General features: G+C 36.8%; 2 protein-coding genes across 2 annotated transcripts; both read right to left on the bottom strand.

Annotated features, from left to right (window-relative positions):
• Positions 1-1,871: 1,871 nt before the first annotated feature.
• On the bottom strand, positions 1,872-7,277 carry LOC149945835 (uncharacterized). The gene has a single exon (XM_090176741.1). The coding sequence runs from the start codon at positions 7,275-7,277 to the stop codon at positions 1,872-1,874; it is 5,406 nt and encodes a 1,801-aa protein (XP_090032867.1).
• Positions 7,278-19,504: 12,227 nt separating this feature from the next.
• LOC149945834 (baculoviral IAP repeat-containing protein 7-B-like) lies at positions 19,505-20,032 on the bottom strand. The gene has a single exon (XM_090176740.1). It carries the CDS (start codon positions 20,030-20,032, stop codon positions 19,505-19,507), a length of 528 nt encoding a protein of 175 aa, XP_090032866.1.
• Positions 20,033-25,046: the final 5,014 nt, after the last annotated feature.

Below are 25,046 nucleotides of genomic sequence, written 5' to 3'. Positions count from 1 at the left end.
TGGAATTATTAACAACGTTTGCAGCTCTGGCCTTATAAATGTTTCACGCATAAAATTTAATATTACCGCTTATAAATCCTAGTAAATATAATGCATTTATACATTGACACTATACGAAATATTTACATAACAAGGTCGGTTCGCGCTCATGAAATTTAAATAAAAGTAAACTTTGTAGGGTAAATCACTTGACTTTGTAATGGATATTTCAATAACCGTTCATCATTTTAATAGAACAATGACGGTTTGAATTAATACTGTGGTATCTTAGGTATAATTAACAACGTTTGCAGCTCTGAATTTTCGTCGCTAAAGGATATGTCCATAAAGATTGATTATAAAAAGTTAAACACGCTGGTATCTATGGATATTTTCATTCGGATACATGATTACCTGATATGAAAACTGTACAAGTTTCAATATTTGGTTAAGTTGTCCCAAACAGGGGAAAACATTTTCGTGTAAAGTTAATCTAACAATGCCTCACGTACATAAATCGTTTACGTATACATTGTTTTATATTACCGTACCATCGGTCTGGTCTAATAAGAAATCGAACATGTTTTGTTCGCCAAAGATCGGGATAATGAGATTAAGAAACTACCATTTTAATATTACCACTTCTATAATAAACTAAGGTAGTGTTTTGGGGTCCAGTTGCGTTGGGGACGTGTTAGATATTTTTAAATGTAGAAAAATAATTACTTCTGAGGGTGGCGCGGTAATAATTATCAATTACTTGTAAAAGTATATTTACATCGTCTTTGTAGACTTCTTAACAGTACATAACGGGGTAAATTGTCAAGCGCGGCCATCTTTGTTAGATCACGTACAATGTTGTTTTGACGCTTATAAACAAGTTGTTCCCAACGGTTTTTTATATATTAACACGTACCTTAAAAGTCGCAAGTTGTCCCTATATTAAGAATAAGCTTGGAATTATTAACAACGTTTGCAGCTCTGGCCTTATAAATGTTTCACGCATAAAATTTAATATTACCGCTTATAAATCCTAGTAAATATAATGCATTTATACATTGACACTATACGAAATATTTACATAACAAGGTCGGTTCCCGCTCATGAAATTTAAATAATAGTAAACTTTGTAGGGTAAATCACTTGACTTTGTAATGGATATTTCAATAACCGTTCATCAATTTAATAGAACAATGACGGTTTGAATTAATCTTTAATATTGAATAAACGTAAAAAAGATCCTCTAATCTATCGTTAACTAGCTGTATATTATTCCGTGTTTACCAAGCGGCACGAGGAATGTTTACGTAGCGGTTTAATAGACTTCAACATGTACGGTCCGTTAATTTTCGTAAGTGGTAGCGAAATTATGGGAGGAGCCACTACGTGAAAGAACGCTCAATCAATTTGTGAACCTTTAAAATGACTAATAGTTTTATTAAATGGGTAGCAGACATGGGCTTATAGTAATATTTACAGATTCTATTTAGATTTTAGAATCAGTACTGAAATATCTAAAGGTTTGTGGAACCGAAAAGAATTCGACTATCAGCAGGACAAAAAAACCAACAACCATCCGGTTTAAAACGAAAAAGACAACAACTTTATTTCAAAAACGTCTAACAGACTTTTTTTACCGTTAGACCCAGCGCGCGTCTCGAAAATCACACAGAAAAAATCCAACGTCAAATCGCGCGCTTAATAAACAAAAAAACCCGAATATTTTTTATACACGTACTTACAAAAAATTTAAAGGCTCGAAACATGTATTTGCAAATGAATTAAAAGGGTTATATACATAAATATACACTGATCAACAATATAGAATACATGAGAAATGTGTTTTAACATATTCCCCCCAGTTGAACTTGACAGTTCAATAGCAAGGTTAATTAAAGTTCTAATTTATGCAGTAGTTGGATTGGTCTACGGAGTCGTGTCCTATTCGCCAATCTCACCATACATGAACGACTGTGTCCATCGCTTCCCGCAAAGGTTTCGTCAACAACTCCCATTCTCCAACATAGCCTTGGTGTCTTGTCTTCGGCAATGATGACGACGTCCCCTTCCTTCAGTGGTTGCGTTGGTTTGTTCGGTGTGCGATGGTGCGCTGATCTCAGCTGAAGTAGATACTCCTTGTTCCATCTGCGCCAGAATCCGTCAATTATGGTCTGGCGATACTTCAATCTACGAGTTAAATCAGATCTGGTAACTGACGCCGCGATATCTCCAGAGAAGCTTCTCGATGGTAAACTCGTTGCTCGATCTCCCAATAAAAAATGCGCGGGGGTGAGTGGCCGTGGCTCACTGGGATCCTCTGATAGCGTTGTGATCGGCCTACTGTTGATAGCCGCTTCGGCTTCCGTGAGAATGGTTTCCAGTTCTTCGTGCGCCAGTTTCGCGCGTCCAAGCACTTTGCGTAGGGCTTTCTTCACCGATGATACGAGCTTTTCCCAAAAACCACCCCACCAGGCGGCTCTGTCTGCGATAAATACCCAACGTATTTGATGATTTGCAAAAAATTGTTCAACTTCGGGACTCGCGATGTTCTTAAATAATTCGCTTAATTCGTCTTTCGCGCGTTTGTATGTTTTCGCGTTATCAGACATAATGCGTTTCGGTAGTCCTCTACGCGCTACAAAACGTCTGAAGGCAAGTAGAAAGTTCTCGGTAGTTTGGTTTGAAACCAGTTCCAAATGTACTGCTCGAGTTACTGCGCAAGTAAATAAAGCGGTGTAAACTTTCTGGCCGTCGCGGCAGTATAACGGTCCAGCGAAATCCATTCCGCTAACCTCGAATGGCGGAGCTTGTGTAGTGCGTAGTTCCAGTAGGGGTCCCATGATAGCTTGCGACGGCTTTGCGCGAAAGAATTGGCAAATGGTACATGATTTCAGAACATACTGCACGAATCTCCGGTTTTTAATTATCCAAAATCTTTCCCGTATGGCGACTGTCGTACTGGTCATCCCGGCGTGCATTACTTTTTCGTGCGAGTGTTTCACTAAAAGCGTGGTGTAAGGGTGATTCGGTGCGAGAATCCACGGGTTCGTTTCTTCATAGGATAGACCACTTCCATAAATTCTGCTATTTACGCGGATTAGCCCATTTCTGTCCAGTTTAGGATTCAGCGTTCTAATTTTCGAATCTTTGTTGATTGGCAATTGTTTCGTTAGGCGATCCACTTCTTCGGGAAATTGTTCCTTTTGGGTATTTTTAATCCAGTAAGTTTCCGCTTGCTGAATTTCTTCGGCTGTTAGTTCTCCAGTTCGTTTAGCATTGTTTTTGTAGCGGCAGTTATGATTAAAGCGAAATATCCAGGCGGTTACGCGGTGTAAAGTTTTTAGTGTGCGATACATTTTAATATCGATAGGTAAATTGCGTTCTGGTTGATTTAAAACTGCGAGAACCTGAAAAGCGCCGCGTAACTCTTCTCGCGGTTCTTCGGTTACGTCATCATTGGTAGCGATAATTTCTCGGGACACAGGTTCTTCGTGAATAAATTTGGGACCATTCCACCAAAATTCATCTTCTGCTAGATCCTTCAACTTCCGACCTCTTGTTGGGAGATCAGCGGGGTTTTCCGCACTTCTACAATAACGCCAATTCATTGGATCCGACAGTGTTTGGATAGTGCGAACTCTATTTTCAACAAACGGTTTCCATCTTGAAGCCGTTCCTTTTATCCATCCAAGAACAATTTGCGAGTCTGTCCACATAAATATTTTAGTTGGTTTCCTTTCAAATATATTGGTGAGGTTGTTAGTTAGTTCCGCGCCTAATGCTGCTCCCATCAACTCGAGTCTTGGTAGGGAAAGTTTCTTCAACGGGGCTACTCTAGATTTCGACGTGATCAAAGTTGATTTATTTTCTCCATCTACGCTCTTATACCGAAGGTAAACTACGGTCGCGTAGGCTTTCTGGCTTGCGTCCGTAAAACAGTGTAGTTCGACGTTTGCGGTATCCAATTCTTCAACTCCATTGAAATAATACCTTTCGATTTTAATTTCTCTCAAATCTTTTAATTCGGAGCACCATGAATCAAATGTGTCCTTTAAGTCCTCAGGAAGGGTATCGTCCCAACCTATTCCTTTCTCCCAAAGCTGTTGAAAGAGAATTTTCGCTCGAACTACAAACGGTGACAAGAATCCGAGTGGGTCGAAGATCTTCGCGACTGATTTAACTACCCATCGCTTAGTACTAGACCGATTCTTTACAAAATCCAAGAGTTCTTTAATGTCGTAAATAAGTTTGTCTTTCGTACTGTCCCATGAAAGTCCAAGGACCTTTAATTGCGTAAAAATGGCTGGCTCTTCAATTTGCGTTTTTTCGCCGTTGGTTTCGTTTAAAAGTTGTTTTAATTCGGAAGAATTAGATTGCCACTTCCTGAGACACATTCCAGCTTCGCTCATTACTTCCCGCGATTCGACTATCAGCTGATGGGCTTTTTCAACGGTGTCTGCGCCAGACAGAAGGTCATCCACGTATAAGGAATCGTCTAAAATCTTACTGATTTCCAATTTTGTTTCTTTGTATTTTTTCGCGTGCGTTCTTATCGTTGCCGCTAGCAAATACGGACTAGATGTTACGCCAAATGGTACTCGCATAAATCTGTAGGTTCTTAGGCTCATAGTCGTTAGAGGGTTCTCGACATCAACCCACAAAAATCTCAACGCGTCGCGATCTTCCTCTCTCACTTCAATTTGAAGGAACGCTTTGGCAATGTCCCCGGTAAAGGCGACCCTCCGTTCACGAAATCGTATGAGAATGTCATATAAATTAGGGTTCAAATTCGTTCCAACTTCGAGACAGTCGTTCAACGATGCAACTTCGGACGCGTGAGATGAAGCGTCGTAAACAATGCGGGTTTTAGTGGTTGTACTAGTCTCTCTGATTACAGCCCGATGTGGCATGTAATAAATGCGCTTTCCTTTTTTCATCGTAGGTTTCACTTCTTCAATAATTCCATTTTCAAGTTGCTCCTTCATGATGGCGTTGTATTCTTTTAAAATGCGAGGTTCCTCGCGAAGTTTGTACAATAAATTCGACGTGCGTTTTGTGGCGACTGCGTGATTACTCGCGAGACGCGACGTATCTGGTATCCACGGTAATGCGACGGTATAGCGACCGTTTGCGTAGGTCGTAGTGTTTTCAAACGTTTCTAAAATATCCTTTTGAGAATAGGATTCGGCGTCAGTTTTCGAAAGTCCGAATGACTCCAACTCCCAGAATTTGCGAAGCTGAGTCGAAAGCTCTTCGTTTTGTTTATTTTCAGCGGTAACGGTCATAATTGCGACGGTATTAATCCCAATTGCGCGAGAGGCAACTTCTACCGGACCTTGTAACGTCCAACCAAATGTAGTTTCCATTGCGATTAAGAAACTTCCGAAGCGTTCGGATCGACCACTCGCCACTGCCCATAGAAAATCGCCTCCGATTAATACATCAATAGCGTGCGAATTACTAGCTTCGACATTCCCTGATATTTCGTCTGCCAGTAAAAATCCTCGACTTCTAAATTCTTCAGCTAGCTCAGTTCCTGGTACCGAGAAGACCGAACCACAGATTTCGGGGGCTTCGTAAGCTTCGATTTTCACGTTTTGTCTCGGATCGTGACGGTTTTTCAATTGCAAACGTACTCTCCTTCTCTTCACTGTCTCTGGTTTTGCGCTACCGAAACTGTTCAAATTCAGATATTCTTCTCTAACGACCTCAAGTCCAAGCTGTCTCGAAACACTCTCCTTTACAAAGGTAACGTGGCTTCCATTGTCGAGAAGGCAACGCACTACCACTTCCTTTTTATCTCCTGGTTTCTGCGCTAGGGCTAGAGCTGTCTGTAGTAAAACGACTTCGTTTCGACTACCCGTTATTCCAGCTGACATTTGGGCCACTTCTTTAGGTTTAGTTATATCTTGTTGCGACGGTGGTTTGGAATCACTTTGCGTCCGTGATTGTTCCGCGTTATACTCAGCTTGATCACAGAGGCTCGTGTGGTGACGACGGTTGCATTTCCCGCAACCTCTACTGTTTACTCTGCAATCTCTAGCTTGGTGGTTTTCTCTCAAGCATATAAAACAACGTTTCTTGCGAATTAGTACGTTCTTTTTTTCTCGAAGTGATATCTTCTCGCAGTCAGTTGTGGTGTGGTTCGTTTGTTCGCAATAGAGACAGGGTCTAGTTCTAATTCCCATAGTTAAGGCTGCAGCACTAGAAGGGTTGCAATTGTATTTGTTTTCTCGGCGAAAACTGCGATAATGCGAAGGTTGCGAATGTGAAGGTTGCGAATGCGTAGGTTGCGAATGCGTAGGTTGCGAATACATTAGTTTATCTGTTTCAGATGATTTTCCTAAAACTAGGGCTCGTTCTCTGCTTGCGATTTCCTTTTGAAGAAACTTCAGTAAATCTTCAATTTTCAACTGGTCATCCGAATGCTGTCGACTGAAGGCCAACGTAATGTCTTCAGGTAGTCGTTGTGTAATTATGGGGCATAAGAGATTTCCGTAAGACTGATCCATTACTCCAAGAGACTCGAGACTCCGTACTTGCACGCGGCAAGTATCGTACAGTTTTCTAAGGCCAGAAATGTCGTTAGCTCTTCTCACAACTGGGAGATTTAGAAGAGTGTTCATGTGTTCGCTAATAATAATGTCTTTCCGTCCAAATCTCTCTCGTAGTACCGCGATTGCGTTGTCGTAGTTGGCATCAGATAGTGATAAACCTTCGATTGCTCGTAGTGCGGGTCCCTCCAAATACGATAGTAAGTAACTATACTTGTCTGTCTTCGTTATAGCCTCGGAGTTGTGAATGATGTTCTCAAAGTGGGTCCAGAATGATTGCCATTGGCAGATTGTTCCGTTGAAATGACGAATTTCTAACTTGGGTAGTTTGACCGTTGGTGCGATTGGTGCGTTGTTTCTATTCCTACGTGCTCTGTTCCCGAGGATATCATCGTCCGATTCGCTACTATTGGGATCTTCCAAGCGACGTGCTGTACGGGCCTCCCTCCTACGTCTGTCTAGTAAACTTCTCGCTCGTATAGTCATGACTTCCAGTTCATCGATGTATTCTTGGGACGTGGCGAGATCTGCCTCTAACTCGTCTTGGGTTTCAAATAATTGCATTAGATCGGCTTCGTACCCTTTTAGCATTGCTGACTTTTGATCCAACACCCTGACGTATCCTTCGATTTTGTGAACATCGGGCTCGTCTTTATCCAGTTCCGGTTCCAGGAAGTTCTTGATCTTTGTTGCGGCTCTCTTCGTAGCTGTCCTTCTGCTCTTAATGATTGCAAAATCATCCATTTCGTAACCGTTGCGTAGTTTCAGTGAAATGCGGTGTCTTCTCTACAATGCTACCGATATTTAACCTTCTGTATGTACCAGAATTCAGGGGCTTTCCCGGGTTTCGGCACCAAAATAATATAAAATCTCGACTATCAGTACTGAAATATCTAAAGGTTTGTGGAACCGAAAAGAATTCGACTATCAGCAGGACAAAAAAACCAACAACCATCCGGTTTAAAACGAAAAAGACAACAACTTTATTTCAAAAACGTCTAACAGACTTTTTTTACCGTTAGACCCAGCGCGCGTCTCGAAAATCACACAGAAAAAATCCAACGTCAAATCGCGCGCTTAATAAACAAAAAAACCCGAATATTTTTTATACACGTACTTACAAAAAATTTAAAGGCTCGAAACATGTATTTGCAAATGAATTAAAAGGGTTATATACATAAATATACACTGATCAACAATATAGAATACATGAGAAATGTGTTTTAACAGGCTTATAGTAATATTTACAGATTCTATTTAGATTTTAGAGTGGCATTGCCATTTCTCACTACCAGGGGTAAATTGAACTCTTATAAACGTAACGTTACTTAATTCGTTGACCGAGGGTATTAAAGAGCATTATAGTTTCACAACCAGGGGTAAATTAAGAACTTAGTGGCAGCACACACTACCCTGATTGTAACGACTGCATTATTAATGTAAGCAATGTTTAAATACTTGACCAACGAATGTTCCTGTATGTTAGTTTAATGTTGATATTTCGGTTAATAATGCAGTAAAAAGCTAAGGCAAACAAATACATTGTCGTCAAAACTCGGACCGAAAGATATAACTTGTTACCGAAAACATTTATACTTTCTGTTATAATATCCCGCGTATTAACTTGGTAAGAATGGTTTAACGTATTTTATAGCGTCATATGAAATAACGGGTGGAAATAACTTACAAGCAGGTGTTTTCGGTAACGAGTGTAGGGTGAACCCTACAAAGCAAGAATTACATATTTCATTTTACGGAACAAAATTTAACGACAGTCGGATAATGAGTGATAAGGAAAATAACGAACCGTGTACGGAACTATTAAAAAGTATAAATATATTGAAAAAAAAGAAACGAAAACTTCAAGCGGAATATATAGCAGCGAGAATAGAACTTGAAAGTGTCCTCCCTACGATAATAAAGGAGCATTCTTACGAGTCTTTAAAAATGTCTTCGGAACAAGAAAGATTATTAAGTTTTAAAAACTGGGTTAAATATGGAACCGAAGACTTGGCCGCCTGGGGATTTTATTCGCTCAAGAACGACTCGAGTGTCAAATGTCCTTTTTGCGGACTAGTGGTTGAGGAATGGAAAGATAAAGACATACCGTTAATAGTTCATTGCCGTTCAATTCCATTGTGTCCATTTATTCGAGGATGCCAAGTTGGAAATGTAACAATATTACAAAAGTCGTAAACATATTTTTAATTTCAAAGTGTTACGAAAAATATTATAATAAAGTATCAATGTAAAAAATATGTATCCGAGTTTTTGAATACCGCCTTTACATTAAATTTTAAGTGTTAAACTGTAAGTGTTCTAAAAATCATTGTTTGTTTACTTTAATTAAAAAGTACTTTATACGGTCCCCTTAAAATGTTATTAAAAAATAACAATGAATTCAATAGAAAGAACGTTTATTCACAATTTCTTTACACCGGTTTTAATATTAGGAATTTGATTAGTTTTACAATATTCTTGAAAATAAATCGGAGCTTCCATTTGCTTTTCAGTCGGCAATTTGAATTCGGCGGGAAAAACCACGTTACATTTGTTGACTCGTATGATTCAATTCTTTCATCGCGCTATTTACATGCCACAATAAGTTCGTTAAGATAATCGATAATTTTATCATCTGACATTTCCTCTTGCTCGGTAAAATGGAGAGATTCACTCGCCTCACAATCACACGCCAGATCCGATTCTTCTTTTATTTTATTACAAGATAAATGAGTCATTAAATGTTGTTTGAAACCTCTCACGGACTGGTATCGTTCCTCACATATCCAGCATTTCTTTGGTACCCTAAGCGCAGACATCTTTATCTTTCCCATAGCGGCTGGCTTATGAAAACAACAACGCATCTATGAAAATTATTTCACGACTTGTGACGTAGTTTATATCACGTGATCTGTTGAAAAAAGTTGAAAGCTGAAGGAAGCCTACAGAATTGAAAAAACTGAAACTAAATCTCGAAATGGATTTTCCAATGGAGTCACGAAATGCTTTTGGAAATACTGGGTACTTAAAGGCGACGAATTAGGTACATTCATAGCGACGGCGATAGTAAAATATCCATTTTTATTTCAAAGTGTGATCGCGAGTTTGGTAATTGCTTGGATAACGCCGCCATCTTTTTCATTTTTAAACAAGTGGTCGAATGTTACATTTACACTTTCAGTTACGTTAGCTTAATAAAATTAACCACCTGCACATTATTCTTAAAACCCCGTTACGAAAATTAAACCAAAATGGTTTGCAACGAAATAGAAATAGCTGCTAGTTTCCAACGCGTCCCGCTAGGGGTTATAAAATGTCAGAGTAGTTACATTATACTTTCGGTTACGTTAGCTTAATAAAATTAACCACCTGCACATTATTCTTAAAACCCGTTACGAAAATTAAACCAAAATGGTTTGCAACGAAATAGAAACAGCTGCTAGAGTTTCCAACGCGTCCCGCTAGGGGTTATAAAATGTCAGAGTAGTTACATTTACACTTTCAGTTACGTTAGCTTAATAAAATTAACCACCTGCACATTATTCTTAAAACCCGTTACGAAAATTAAACCAAAATGGTTTGCAACGAAATAGAAACAGCTGCTAGAGTTTCCAAGGCGTCCCGCTAGGGGTTATAAAATGTCAGAGTAGTTACATTTACACTTTCAGTTACGTTAGCTTAATAAAATTAACCACCTGCACATTATTATTAAAACCCGTTACGAAAATTAAACCAAAATGGTTTGCAACGAAATAGAAACAGCTGCTAGAGTTTCCAAGGCGTCCCGCTAGGGGTTATAAAATGTCAGAGTAGTTACATGTACACTTTCAATTACGTTAGCTTAATAAAATTAACCACCTGCACATTATTCTTAAAACCCGTTACGAAAATTAAACCAAAATGGTTTGCAACGAAATAGAAACAGCTGCTAGAGTTTCCAAGGCGTCCCGCTAGGGGTTATAAAATGTCAGAGTAGTTACATGTATACTTTCAATTACGTTAGCTTAATAAAATTAACCACCTGCACATTAAAACCGTTACAAAAATTAAACCAAAATGGTTTGCAACGAAATAGAAACAGCTGCTAGAGTTTCCAACGCGTCCCCCTAGGTAGTATATATATCCTTAAGTCGCCCGAATCTAGGAATCCTGACCCTAGTGAGCCTTCCCGGAGTAACAAAAATGTAAGTTTCTATAGGTGTTTTTTTATTGTTACAAATACTTAGTTATTTCTTCAAGGGAATCGTTTGTAGCCGTACACATTCTTTTTGCCATGATTTGGCCTAAAAATAAATATACGTCATTAAAACGATTTTTAGTAAAAGAGGTAATTTTTTAAAGTTTTATATAGTAATTAGTATAGTATTTATTGTAATAGTTAGTGTAGGGAGCTGTTGGCAGGGCGTGTAACCCGGCCACCTAAATTAATGGCTTCAAAAGTCGTTTGATGACTTCGGCCTATGGTGGTGCCTTGGTATTAGCCTAGTTGATTATTATTATTATTATATTTAAAGTTCCATATAAATCTTACAGATTGGATACAAAACTTCAGATGGTCGCGAAGACCTCATTGTTTTTCGAACACCGGCTGCTTAAAATTATTCGGGGGATGCAAACCGCAAAATGAACGCGTTTAGCAACCATGTCAATACGCTTCCCAGGGCTCAGGGACAATACGATATCGAGGCCGTCGATCGACATATCTTAAATATAACGCGACTGGCCGAATACGTTATTGTCAAAGAAAGGCAAACGAAAGAGTACCTGGGAAACTTTATCGACTTAGATCGAATAATTGTGGCCACGAGATTCGAGTGTCCTAATTTCCCCGCATTAGAGCTACAGCCGGGAGAATTTAGCCACCATTTTAACAACGACCATACGCGGTATGAATCAATGACCACCATCTTTTGTCAGGGAAAATATATAGTATTTCTTATTTTACAGAAATGTGTGCGCCTATGAAAAGGCGAGGCAAGTGGCCGCTTATGTAAAAAGTATAGAGGGTAATCCCCTAGAAATATATCCCGAGAAACAGGACGACCCGACCGAATCGCCACCAGCCACATCTCCGAAAAACACGGAACCTCCAGCGAACAAACCTAGGGAGCTTGATCTTCGAAATGGTAATTATAAAACAAAACTATCATGTTTCTCATTTTTAATTTTAAATATTAATTACAGCTCCGGGAATCACTATCGTCGTAGAAGGAGGTAAAACATTACGTTCCGAAAAAATAATTACAATTCTAATACCATTTTCCATTTCTAGGTTCCGAGTTAAAATTTATCTTTTAACACGTTTTGTAAAAAATTGTATAAAAATTGTATAAAAAATTGTTTAAAAAATTGTACAAAAAATGTATAAAAAATTGTTTAAAAAATTGTACAAAAAATTTATAAAAAATTGTATAATAGGTTGTATTAAAATAAAGCAACACACTGATCAAAAAGAGGCAAACTTATTGTTACGTATCACTTAATTTTAAATGTGTAATTATTTAACATTTTTAAAAAATATGCAGGAGGACTTGGCCCAAAAGCGTTTGGTATAAATTTACACGCCTCCCTCATTCAGGCGGAGTTTCACCAGCTGGTTATCTCGGCGTGAGAGAAAAACGCGCGCCACACCGCCGTGGAGAGAGAGCGTTTCACCGAGATTCCCCGAAAGCGCAGAGAGATAGTGTTTCGCCGAAGAAGCGAGGTTCCCCGAAAAGCGCGACGTCGAGAGAGAGAGAGAGAGTTTCGCTGAAAGAGAAAGTTTTTTGCCGAGGAAGCTAGGCCGCGAGCTATTAAAAAATTCCTGCACGTTTTGTACAAGGACTAAATGTTATAGTTGAATTGATTCGATAACAAAAAGTGGATTATTCATGCAATGGCCTTTAAAAAGGGTATGTTAAAAACTTTTTTAAACTCTAATTTTATTTAACACGTATTTTATTTTACTTTCTCTGACGTTACAATCGCCCACTAGATTGGTAGTGACCGTATCAATATTTAACAAAGAGCCAGGTATTTATATTTCTAATGGAGCCCAAAGTACGGACATTTCCTAAGAAACATGGGACGCCCTTACAAAATAATGGTCTTCAGTCATTGAAAATCTAAACTCAACAACAATAAAAAAAGATTTATCTGCCAATTCCGACCGTCGAACCTTATTCCGATTGTACTTTAGAACACAATTTCGAAGTTTCTTGTTCGGGAGGAAGATTTTCATGGAATTTAATGGCGTTTACTCAAAAATATTTGGAATACGAAATAAACTTATCAGCCATTCTATCACTTAGTAGAGCGCAAGTGCTAGCTTTAAATGAAATTAAAGTGTGTATAGATGAACAGTTAAGTCTGTTAAAACAAAGCGAACCGGTTATAGACCTAATGTTTAGTGTTTTGGTCGACAATTTTTCGAAATTTCAAGCGGTTTATAAACCATTACAGAAGCGACAAATTCCCTGTGCCTTTATAGAAATTTACGCCTTCTTTCGTATTTCTCAGGACCACCAAGTGGAAAAAGATTTTTTGGAACAATTTATAGGTTATTGTCCATTTGACGTAAGGGATTTGATTGATCATTGTTTAAATGATGTAATATATTTGAAAAACAGTTTATAAATAAATTTTTAATTAGTAAATGTGTTCTTTGTTATTATACCATATGAAAAATTAGTGTACACTAGCAAATTATATAATAAAATACGCGAAAAAGTAGATAAGTCCATAATTAAAAGGGATAATATAGCTAAATCCTAAACAAATTTGAAGAAATTTAAAAACTTACTAATAACTCGTACCGATAGGTCTTCGAGCAACGCGAAACTCGGATCAAATAGATCTTCGAGTAATAAACTAAATTAAAATAAATAAAATAGCCAGAAATTCCAACGGTAGACCGGTTTCCTTCTATTTGGAACTCATCAGTACCGTGCGGGAAATCTGGCTGGCGACTATCAAATCGAAAAGAGAAACTAAGCCTAAACATTAAAATTTTCAAAACGCGTTGCATATAGCAATGGAAAGCCGAAAAGGGGGGAGTGTGGTGGAGAATAGTATATACGATAAGTTAAGTTAGAAGAAACCACCTATGGACTGTGAGAAGGATAATAAAATACGCAAAAAAGTAGATAAGTCCATAATTAAAAGGGATAATATAGCTAAATCCTAAACAAATTTGAAGAAATTTAAAAACTTACTAATAACTCGTACCGATAAGTTTTTAAATTTCTTCAAATTTGTTTAGGATTTAGCTAAATTATCCCTTTTAATTATAGACTTAATTACTTTTTCGCGTATTTTATTATCCTTCTCACAGTCCATAGGTGGTTTCTTCTAACTTAACTTATCGTATATACTATTCTCCACCACACTCCCCCCTTTTCGGCTTTCCGTTGCTATATGCAACCAACGCGTTTTGAAATTTTTAATGTTTAGGCTTAGTTTCTCTTTTCGATTTGATAGTCGCCAGCCAGATTTCCCGCACGGTACTGATGAGTTCCAAATAGAACGAAACCGGTCTACCGTTGGAATTTCTGGCTATTTTATTTATTTTTAATTTAGTTTATTACTCGAAGATCTATTTGATCCGAGTTTCGCGTTGCTCGAAGACCTATCGGTACGAGTTATTAGTAAGTTTTTAAATTTCTTCAAATTTGTTTAGGATTTAGCTAAATTATCCCTTTTAATTATGGACTTATCTACTTTTTCGCGTATTTTATTATCCTTCTCACAGTCCATAGGTGGTTTCTTCTAACTTAACTTATCGTATATACTATTCTCCACCACACTCCCCCCTTTTCGGCTTTCCGTTGCTATATGCAACCAACGCGTTTTGAAATTTTTAATGTTTAGGCTTAGTTTCTCTTTTCGATTTGATAGTCGCCAGCCAGATTTCCCGCACGGTACTGATGAGTTCCAAATAGAACGAAACCGGTCTACCGTTGGAATTTCTGGCTATTTTATTTATTTTTAATTTAGTTTATTACTCGAAGATCTATTTGATCCGAGTTTCGCGTTGCTCGAAGACCTATCGGTACGAGTTATTAGTAAGTTTTTAAAATTCTTCAAATTTGTTTAGGATTTAGCTATATTATCCCTTTTAATTATGGACTTATCTACTTTTTCGCGTATTTTATTATCCTTCTCACAGTCCATAGGTGGTTTCTTCTAACTTAACTTATCGTATATACTATTCTCCACCACACTCCCCCCTTTTCTGCTTTCCGTTGCTATATGCAACGCGTTTTGAAATTTTTAATGTTTAGGCTTAGTTTCTCTTTTCGATTTGATAGTCGCCAGCCAGATTTCCCGCACGGTACTGATCAGTTCCAAATAGAACGAAACCGGTCTACCGTTGGAATTTCTGGCTATTTTATTTATTTTTAATTTAGTTTATTACTCGAAGATCTATTTGATCCGAGTTTCGCGTTGCTCGAAGACCTATCGGTACGAGTTATTAGTAAGTTTTTAAATTTCTTCAAATTTGTTTAGGATTTAGCTAAATTATCCCTTTTAATTATGGACTTATCTACTTTTTCGCGTATTTTATTATCCTTCTCACAGTCCATAGGTGGTTTCTTCTAACTTAACTTATCGTATATACTATTCTCCACCACACTCCCCCCTTTTCGGCTTTCCGTTGCTATATGCAACCAACGCGTTTTGAAATTTTTAATGTTTAGGCTTAGTTTCTCTTTTCGATTTGATAGTCACCAGCCAGATTTCCCGCACGGTACTGATGAGTTCCAAATAGAACGAAACCGGTCTACCGTTGGAATTTCTGGCTATTTTATTTATTTTTAATTTAGTTTATTACTCGAAGATCTATTTGATCCGAGTTTCGCGTTGCTCGAAGACCTATCGGTACGAGTTATTAGTAAGTTTTTAAATTTCTTCAAATTTGTTTAGGATTTAGCTATATTATCCCTTTTAATTATGGACTTATCTACTTTTTCGCGTATTTTATTATCCTTCTCACAGTCCATAGGTGGTTTCTTCTAACTTAATTTATCGTATATACTATTCTCCACCACACTCCCCTCTTTTCGGCTTTCCGTTGCTATATGTAACGCGTTTTGAAATTTTTAATGTTTAGGCTTAGTTTCTCTTTTCGATTTGATAGTCGCCAGCCAGATTTCCCGCACGGTACTGATGAGTTCCAAATAGAACGAAACCGGTCTACCGTTGGAATTTCTGGCTATTTTATTTATTTTTAATTTAGTTTATTACTCGAAGATCTATTTGATCCGAGTTTCGCGTTGCTCGAAGACCTATCGGTACGAGTTATTAGTAAGTTTTTAATTTTCTTCAAATTTGTTTAGGATTTAGCTATATTATCCCTTTTAATTATGGACTTATCTACTTTTTCGCGTATTTTATTATCCTTCTCACAGTCCATAGGTGGTTTCTTCTAACTTAACTTATCGTATATACTATTCTCCACCACACTCCCCCCTTTTCGGCTTTCCGTTGCTATATGTAACGCGTTTTGAAATTTTTAATGTTTAGGCTTAGTTTCTCTTTTCGATTTGATAGTCGCCAGCCAGATTTCCCGCACGGTACTGATGAGTTCCAAATAGAACGAAACCGGTCTACCGTTGGAATTTCTGGCTATTTTATTTATTTTTAATTTAGTTTATTACTCGAAGATCTATTTGATCCGAGTTTCGCGTTGCTCGAAGACCTATCGGTACGAGTTATTAGTAAGTTTTTAAAATTCTTCAAATTTGTTTAGGATTTAGCTATATTATCCCTTTTAATTATGGACTTATCTACTTTTTCGCGTATTTTATTATCCTTCTCACAGTCCATAGGTGGTTTCTTCTAACTTAACTTATCGTATATACTATTCTCCACCAAACTCCCCCCTTTTCTGCTTTCCGTTGCTATATGCAACGCGTTTTGAAATTTTTAATGTTTAGGCTTAGTTTCTCTTTTCGATTTGATAGTCGCCAGTCAGATTTCCCGCACGGTACTGATCAGTTCCAAATAGAACGAAACCGGTCTACCGTTGGAATTTCTGGCTATTTTATTTATTTTTAATTTAGTTTATTACTCGAAGATCTATTTGATCCGAGTTTCGCGTTGCTCGAAGACCTATCGGTACGAGTTATTAGTAAGTTTTTAAATTTCTTCAAATTTGTTTAGGATTTAGCTAAATTATCCCTTTTAATTATGGACTTATCTACTTTTTCGCGTATTTTATTATCCTTCTCACAGTCCATAGGTGGTTTCTTCTAACTTAACTTATCGTATATACTATTCTCCACCACACTCCCCCCTTTTCGGCTTTCCGTTGCTATATGCAACCAACGCGTTTTGAAATTTTTAATGTTTAGGCTTAGTTTCTCTTTTCGATTTGATAGTCACCAGCCAGATTTCCCGCACGGTACTGATGAGTTCCAAATAGAACGAAACCGGTCTACCGTTGGAATTTCTGGCTATTTTATTTATTTTTAATTTAGTTTATTACTCGAAGATCTATTTGATCCGAGTTTCGCGTTGCTCGAAGACCTATCGGTACGAGTTATTAGTAAGTTTTTAAATTTCTTCAAATTTGTTTAGGATTTAGCTATATTATCCCTTTTAATTATGGACTTATCTACTTTTTCGCGTATTTTATTATCCTTCTCACAGTCCATAGGTGGTTTCTTCTAACTTAATTTATCGTATATACTATTCTCCACCACACTCCCCCCTTTTCGGCTTTCCGTTGCTATATGTAACGCGTTTTGAAATTTTTAATGTTTAGGCTTAGTTTCTCTTTTCGATTTGATAGTCGCCAGCCAGATTTCCCGCACGGTACTGATGAGTTCCAAATAGAACGAAACCGGTCTACCGTTGGAATTTCTGGCTATTTTATTTATTTTTAATTTAGTTTATTACTCGAAGATCTATTTGATCCGAGTTTCGCGTTGCTCGAAGACCTATCGGTACGAGTTATTAGTAAGTTTTTAATTTTCTTCAAATTTGTTTAGGATTTAGCTATATTATCCCTTTTAATTATGGACTTATCTACTTTTTCGCGTATTTTATTATCCTTCTCACAGTCCATAGGTGGTTTCTTCTAACTTAACTTATCGTATATACTATTCTCCACCACACTCCCCCCTTTTCGGCTTTCCGTTGCTATATGTAACGCGTTTTGAAATTTTTAATGTTTAGGCTTAGTTTCTCTTTTCGATTTGATAGTCGCCAGCCAGATTTCCCGCACGGTACTGATGAGTTCCAAATAGAACGAAACCGGTCTACCGTTGGAATTTCTGGCTATTTTATTTATTTTTAATTTAGTTTATTACTCGAAGATCTATTTGATCCGAGTTTCGCGTTGCTCGAAGACCTATCGGTACGAGTTATTAGTAAGTTTTTAAATTTCTTCAAATTTGTTTAGGATTTAGCTAAATTATCCCTTTTAATTATGGACTTATCTACTTTTTCGCGTATTTTATTATCCTTCTCACAGTCCATAGGTGGTTTCTTCTAACTTAACTTATCGTATATACTATTCTCCACCACACTCCCCCCTTTTCGGCTTTCCGTTGCTATATGCAACCAACGCGTTTTGAAATTTTTAATGTTTAGGCTTAGTTTCTCTTTTCGATTTGATAGTCACCAGCCAGATTTCCCGCACGGTACTGATGAGTTCCAAATAGAACGAAACCGGTCTACCGTTGGAATTTCTGGCTATTTTATTTATTTTTAATTTAGTTTATTACTCGAAGATCTATTTGATCCGAGTTTCGCGTTGCTCGAAGACCTATCGGTACGAGTTATTAGTAAGTTTTTAAATTTCTTCAAATTTGTTTAGGATTTAGCTATATTATCCCTTTTAATTATGGACTTATCTACTTTTTCGCGTATTTTATTATCCTTCTCACAGTCCATAGGTGGTTTCTTCTAACTTAATTTATCGTATATACTATTCTCCACCACACTCCCCCCTTTTCGGCTTTCCGTTGCTATATGTAACGCGTTTTGAAATTTTTAATGTTTAGGCTTAGTTTCTCTTTTCGATTTGATAGTCGCCAGCCAGATTTCCCGCACGGTACTGATGAGTTCCAAATAGAACGAAACCGGTCTACCGTTGGAATTTCTGGCTATTTTATTTATTTTTAATTTAGTTTATTACTCGAAGATCTATTTGATCCGAGTTTCGCGTTGCTCGAAGACCTATCGGTACGAGTTATTAGTAAGTTTTTAATTTTCTTCAAATTTGTTTAGGATTTAGCTATATTATCCCTTTTAATTATGGACTTATCTACTTTTTCGCGTATTTTATTATCCTTCTCACAGTCCATAGGTGGTTTCTTCTTACTTAACTTATCGTATATACTATTCTCCACCACACTCCCCCCTTTTCGGCTTTCCGTTGCTATATGTAACGCGTTTTGAAATTTTTAATGTTTAGGCTTAGTTTCTCTTTTCGATTTGATAGTCGCCAGCCAGATTTCCCGCACGGTACTGATGAGTTCCAAATAGAACGAAACCGGTCTACCGTTGGAATTTCTGGCTATTTTATTTATTTTTAATTTAGTTTATTACTCGAAGATCTATTTGATCCGAGTTTCGCGTTGCTCGAAGACCTATCGGTACGAGTTATTAGTAAGTTTTTAAATTTCTTCAAATTTGTTTAGGATTTAGCTATATTATCCCTTTTAATTATGGACTTATCTACTTTTCGCGTATTTTATTATCCTTCTCACAGTCCATAGGTGGTTTCGTCTAACTTAGCAAATTATATACACGAGGAACCATGATAATAATAGTTTAAGTATATTTTCAAAGAAGCCTCCTCGGGACAGGCACTACTAGCGACGATGCGTAACGTACGAAAATAGCTTATTTTAATTGTACATCATTTAAAATTTCCTTACCAACGCGTTCAGAATAGTCTTTTCGTATATCAGTTTTAATATGTTGAAAACGATGTTTGATTTAAAGTCTACATTTTAATTCTCATTGTTTCTGATTGAAAATTATAAAATGCTACAAAGTGGTCTAGATTTCTTCCGATCTAGAGTTTCAATGACATGAGTAATTAAGCTATAGACCAGAGCATTCTCGTTAGTGCTTGAATAGGGCGCTTGGTTTGAATCATACTCGTATGGTATATTACCGCAGTTCTGGTTTAAAACGAATTTACATCTCGGGTAATATTTAGCGTGCTCTTCCATCGGAATATCGTTCTGTTCCCAAAATAAAAGCTCTCCAGCACAACAGAAGCATTTGACACAATCTTGGTTATACGTGTAGAAGAGACCTGCGTGTGCTAAATCTCTCACGTCTATGTAATCAATCGGGAAATCCTTAAACGCCTGTAATCTCAGAAATTCAGATCGCATAGGTCCTAAATTCCAAAAATCGTTCGTTTCGCGTAGCACGGGAATGTTATCCGTAGTTTTATCCTGAACAAATTTGCAATTCGGGAACCGTTGGATGTGAATTAGTAAAGGTACATTCCCCTCTTTCCAATCGTTAACCAAACCATCACAACAGAAACACATGACAATATTTTTATTCCCGGTGTAAAAAAAGCCGGCGTTTGCCAACTCGTTTACATTTAAAAAGGTTGCCGAAAAATTTTAGTTAAAACTCTATTCTTTTTGTTTCAAAGTGCATATTAACGTATTTAAAGCTGGTTAAAAATTTAGCTCGCGTAAAATGTAACCGGCGTCACGTAGCGGCCACTGTCGTCACCTAGCGGTAAATTGTAACTGGCGTCACCTAGCGGTAACTTAAAAACCGCTATCTAGTGGTTATGGTTTTCAAAACACCTGGCACAAGAAAAAAACCAAATATATAGTTAAACAGACGAGCGTTATTAAAGGGTACTCTTCGAAGAAAGGCATTTCTTCCAATATGTTAAACTTTATTTAAACTTATCAAGTATAGTTCAATAATACCGCTTCTCAAATAGTCCAAAATTACTCTTTCAGCCGCCACACTCAATACCGAAAACACCTGCCAGTAAGTTATTTCCGCCCGTTATTTCATATGACGCTATAAAATACGTTTAACCATTATTATTACCAAATTAATACGCGGGAGATTATAACAGAAAGTATAAATGTTTTCAGTAACAAGTTATAGCTTTTGGTCCGAGTTTTGACGACAACGTATTTGTTAGGCTTAGCTTTTTACTGCAATATTAACCGAAATATCAACATTAAACTAACATACAGGAACATTCGTTGGTCAAGTATTTAAACATTGCTTACATTAATAATGCAGTCGTTACAATCAGGGTAGTGTGTGCTGCCACTATGTTCTTAATTTACCCCTGGTGGTGAAACTATAATGCTCTTTAATACCCTCGGTCAACGAATTAAGTAACGTTCGTTATTTGTTACGTTTATAAGAGTTCAATTTACCCCTAGTGGTGAGAAATGGTAATGCCACTCTAAAATCTAAATAGAATCTGTAAATATTACTATAAGCCCATGTCTGCTACCCATTTAATAAATCTATTAGTCATTTTAAAGGTTCACAAATTGATTGAGCGTTCTTTCACGTAGTGGCTCCTCCCATAATTTCGCTACCACTTACGAAAATTAACGGACCGTACATGTTAAAGTCTATAAAACAGCTACGTAAACATTCCTCGTGCCGCTTGGTAAACACGGAATAATATACAGCTAGTTAACGATAGATTAGAGGATCTTTTTACGTTTATTCAATATTAAAGATTTTTACGACATTTATAACGGCTCAATACAAGTATAGTTCTTAATACTATAATTTATATACACGATATTATTGATAAACTAACGCAAAATTATAAAGAATCGCAGACATGTTCGACTGGTTATATGTTGTCGTAAATGTTTTATGCAATGTACACGTTTAACACGAATAACCGTTTAAAAGTTCATATAGGGGCGACTTGTTTAAGTAACGGTTTTAGGTAACCCGAATCCATAGATACCAGCGTGTTTAACTTTTTATAATCAATCTTTATGGACATATCCTTTAGCGACGAAAATTCAGAGCTGCAAACGTTGTTAATTATACCTAAGATACCACAGTATTAATTCAAACCGTCATTGTTCTATTAAAATGATGAACGGTTATTGAAATATCCATTACAAAGTCAAGTGATTTACCCTACAAAGTTTACTATTATTTAAATTTCATGAGCGCGAACCGACCTTGTTATGTAAATATTTCGTATAGTGTCAATGTATAAATGCATTATATTTACTAGGATTTATAAGCGGTAATATTAAATTTTATGCGTAAAAATGATATTTTGAGGAAAATGTATACGATGTGCGTAAAGACTGTGAAACATTTATAAGGCCAGAGCTGCAAACGTTGTTAATAATTCCAAGCTTATTCTTAATATAGGGACAACTTGCGACTTTTTAGGTACGTGTTAATATATAAAAAACCGTTGGGAACAACTTGTTTATAAGCGTCAAAACAACATTGTACGTGATCTAACAAAGATGGCCCCGCTTGACAATTTACCCCGTTATGTACTGTTAAGAAGTCTACAAAGACGATGTAAATATTATTTTACAAGTAATTGATAATTATTACCGCGCCACCCTCAGAAGTAATTATTTTTCCACATTTAAAAATATCTAACACGTCCCCAACGCAACTGGACCCCAAAGCACTACCTTAGTTCATTATAGAAGTGGTAATATTAAAAATGATAGTTTCTTAATCTCATTCTCCCGATCTTTAGCGAACAAAACATGTTCGATTTCTTATTAGACCAGACCGATGGTACGGTAATATAAAACAATGTATACGTAAACGATTTATGTACGTGAGGCATTGTTAGATTAACTTTACACGAAAATGGTTTCCCCTGTTTGGGTCAACTTAACCAAATATTGAAACTTGTACAGTTTTCATATCAGGTAATCATGTATCCGAATGAAAATATCCATAGATAGCGACGTTTATACCTAAAAAATGCATTGCATGATTATAATAATTTAATTTGTGGAAGACCCCTTTCATTAACCATAAATCAGATGATCACGTGACGCGGCTTTTTGATCGAACTATATAGGGATAACTTGTTACACACGCCGAAACGCGAGTTATTGAAATGTCTTTTGACCACGCTTGATATGTAATTCACCCTTTTCAACACATGTTTACGTGAGATGACCCCAAACACGCTTCCTAACGGACGACAGGATATGCTATCTTTACTGTTAAGAAGTCTTTAACGGATTTACTATGTTAAAAACTTGAAATATCCAATAAAAAACTAAACTCCCTAATTTCTTCACCCCAAAAATAACCTTGAATACACAGTTTCCAATTTATAAATTTTAGGCTTATTATTTACGATGGCCAGGCTTAACAATAAAACTTTACCACGTAATGCATAATCTTTCTCGCGCGTCCTCATTAACGGTAATATAAAATTAATACATGATGCATTGTCGTAATATTTATCAGCTTACACCCAAGGCACTACCTTAGGCCTAGCGACTTCAAACTCGACGTTTTAGGTTAATATATATAAAAAATTGTTAGCAACAACTTGTTAAACACAAACTTGATCTAAAGAATATATGGCAAATTTCCTAAAAATAACAGACATGGACACCCTTTTCAATACGCCCTACAGAACCCGTTTAAATATGAATCATTAAAGATGGCTGCCAAAACACGTGAATTTCCAACCAAAATTACTAAGAGTTCATATAACAACCGTTAAAAGAGAGACCAGCCTCCAAACTTTACCCCGTTCTGTTAAGTCTTTTTTACCGCGCTTCCTAACGTTAAAACACAGCTTATAAAACTCTTTAATATTTACTACTTAAGACCACTTGTTGATTAACCCCCAAGACGTTACCTAACTGTTATAAACAAATATACTGATTTACCCGCCAAATTTTTATGGTAGTCTTGTAACGTAATACATAGATGGCGCTAGTGCGCTTGGAAATGAGAGATTTTGGTAATTTTTCGGGACGCGAGTTGCTTTAAATTATCGGTAAGGATAAATGTTATATTATATTAATTATACAGTGTTTTTAATATTAGTATATATTAAACAAATTAGACTGATATTTATTTTATATATTTTAAACAGCCCGAAAATATATTTTTATGGTAGTGATTTAGTACAATAGATGACGCTAGTGCGCTTGGAAAGTAGGGATTTTCGTAGAGGCGCGGTAAATTCGAAATGTCAATATAAAAATGTTAAGTTATTTATCGTAAACTTTATTGTTATGCTTTGTATAATAGGAATAATGACCATCTGGTATAATGAATTCAATACGAGTTCTATGGGAGTCAAAAGAGTTTCAGCAACTAAATATTTGGACACTGCTGATCCTGGACTCTGGACATCTGAAGAAGTCTTAAATTTCGAATTAGAGGATGGAAGTCAAAAAGAGTTTCAGCAACTAAATATTTGGACACTGCTGATCCTGGACTCTGGACATCTGAAGGAGACTTATATTTAGAGATATATGGTTCGGTGATGGTCAAACCGAAAATGTTCAATAATTGTACATTAATACACCTTTTCAAAGAGTTTAACCATGCGGCGCTTTGGAATAATGGTCATCTGGTATATTAAGTTCAATAGGCATTCATAACTGAATATAGAGTTTGTGGTGACTAGAGCTAAAAAATGGTCTATGGTTTCTCTTTATATTTCTGAAGTTGAGAACAAAAATTTATATTCATGTCAGACATTAATAAACCTAAAGAGTTCAACCACTTGTTAATCGAGGCTTACAATTTCCCGCGCTTTTCTAACCGAAACACATGTTAAATTCGCGCCAAAAATGATTTGTTAACCATATAGCTACCAGGTCAATTACCCCTAACGGTTAATTATAAAGGTACAAACATGTAATAGACCTATAGAGTACAAACTATACCCGTTTCCCAGCCAAAATCATGTCAAACATAAGTGTACATTAATAAACCTAAAGAGCTTAACCACTTGTTGATTTTTATACACGCGACGCTTACACTTTCCCGCCAAAATTAATATTCAAACATATAATAAACAAGTATAACTACTTGTGATCCTAAACACATGTTACTATACTATCCATATAACAGGTCAATGACCCCTAACGGTAATCTACCTAGTTAAACAATACCACGCTCATTAATATTCACCCTTTTGACCTTGAACAGGTTGATTGATAGGTCATTAATTAACACCGGTTAATCTCATTAATTATTCAGGTCACGCGCCCGAGGGGGGGGCGGATTCGCGATTCCCCGCTTCATTCCCCCCTCGTCACGCAGCTGTGGACGCGGTAGCCACGCCCCCGCTTGGCTAGGAATACAGTACATAACTACTAACAATGTATCTACTAATTGATTTTAAAGTTCTAGCATTTATGCCATCACTTCCGGGAGCGGAATTTTTTAAGCCTTTTATAAGGTTGAATATTTCTATTTCCGTAACGGGATTTAGGAAAATACTTCTTTGGTTTCGAGTAACTGCAGAAAAATTAACTTTCTGATGATTCAAATCTATTATTTTCTGGGCCATTTTATCTCTTATTTTTGTGAAGT

Source organism: Leiobunum rupestre, chromosome 5, assembly GCF_980474605.1.
Source record: "Leiobunum rupestre chromosome 5, qqLeiRupe1.1.hap1, whole genome shotgun sequence".
Classification (NCBI taxonomy): domain Eukaryota; kingdom Metazoa; phylum Arthropoda; class Arachnida; order Opiliones; family Sclerosomatidae; genus Leiobunum; species Leiobunum rupestre.
This window is presented reverse-complemented; position numbering and strand designations above follow the sequence as displayed.

Coding starts and splice junctions, on each gene's coding strand:
- LOC149945835 (XM_090176741.1), bottom strand. CDS start 7,277: ATGGATGATTTTGCAATCATTAAGAGCAGAAGGACAGCTACGAAGAGA.
- LOC149945834 (XM_090176740.1), bottom strand. CDS start 20,032: ATGTGTTTCTGTTGTGATGGTTTGGTTAACGATTGGAAAGAGGGGAAT.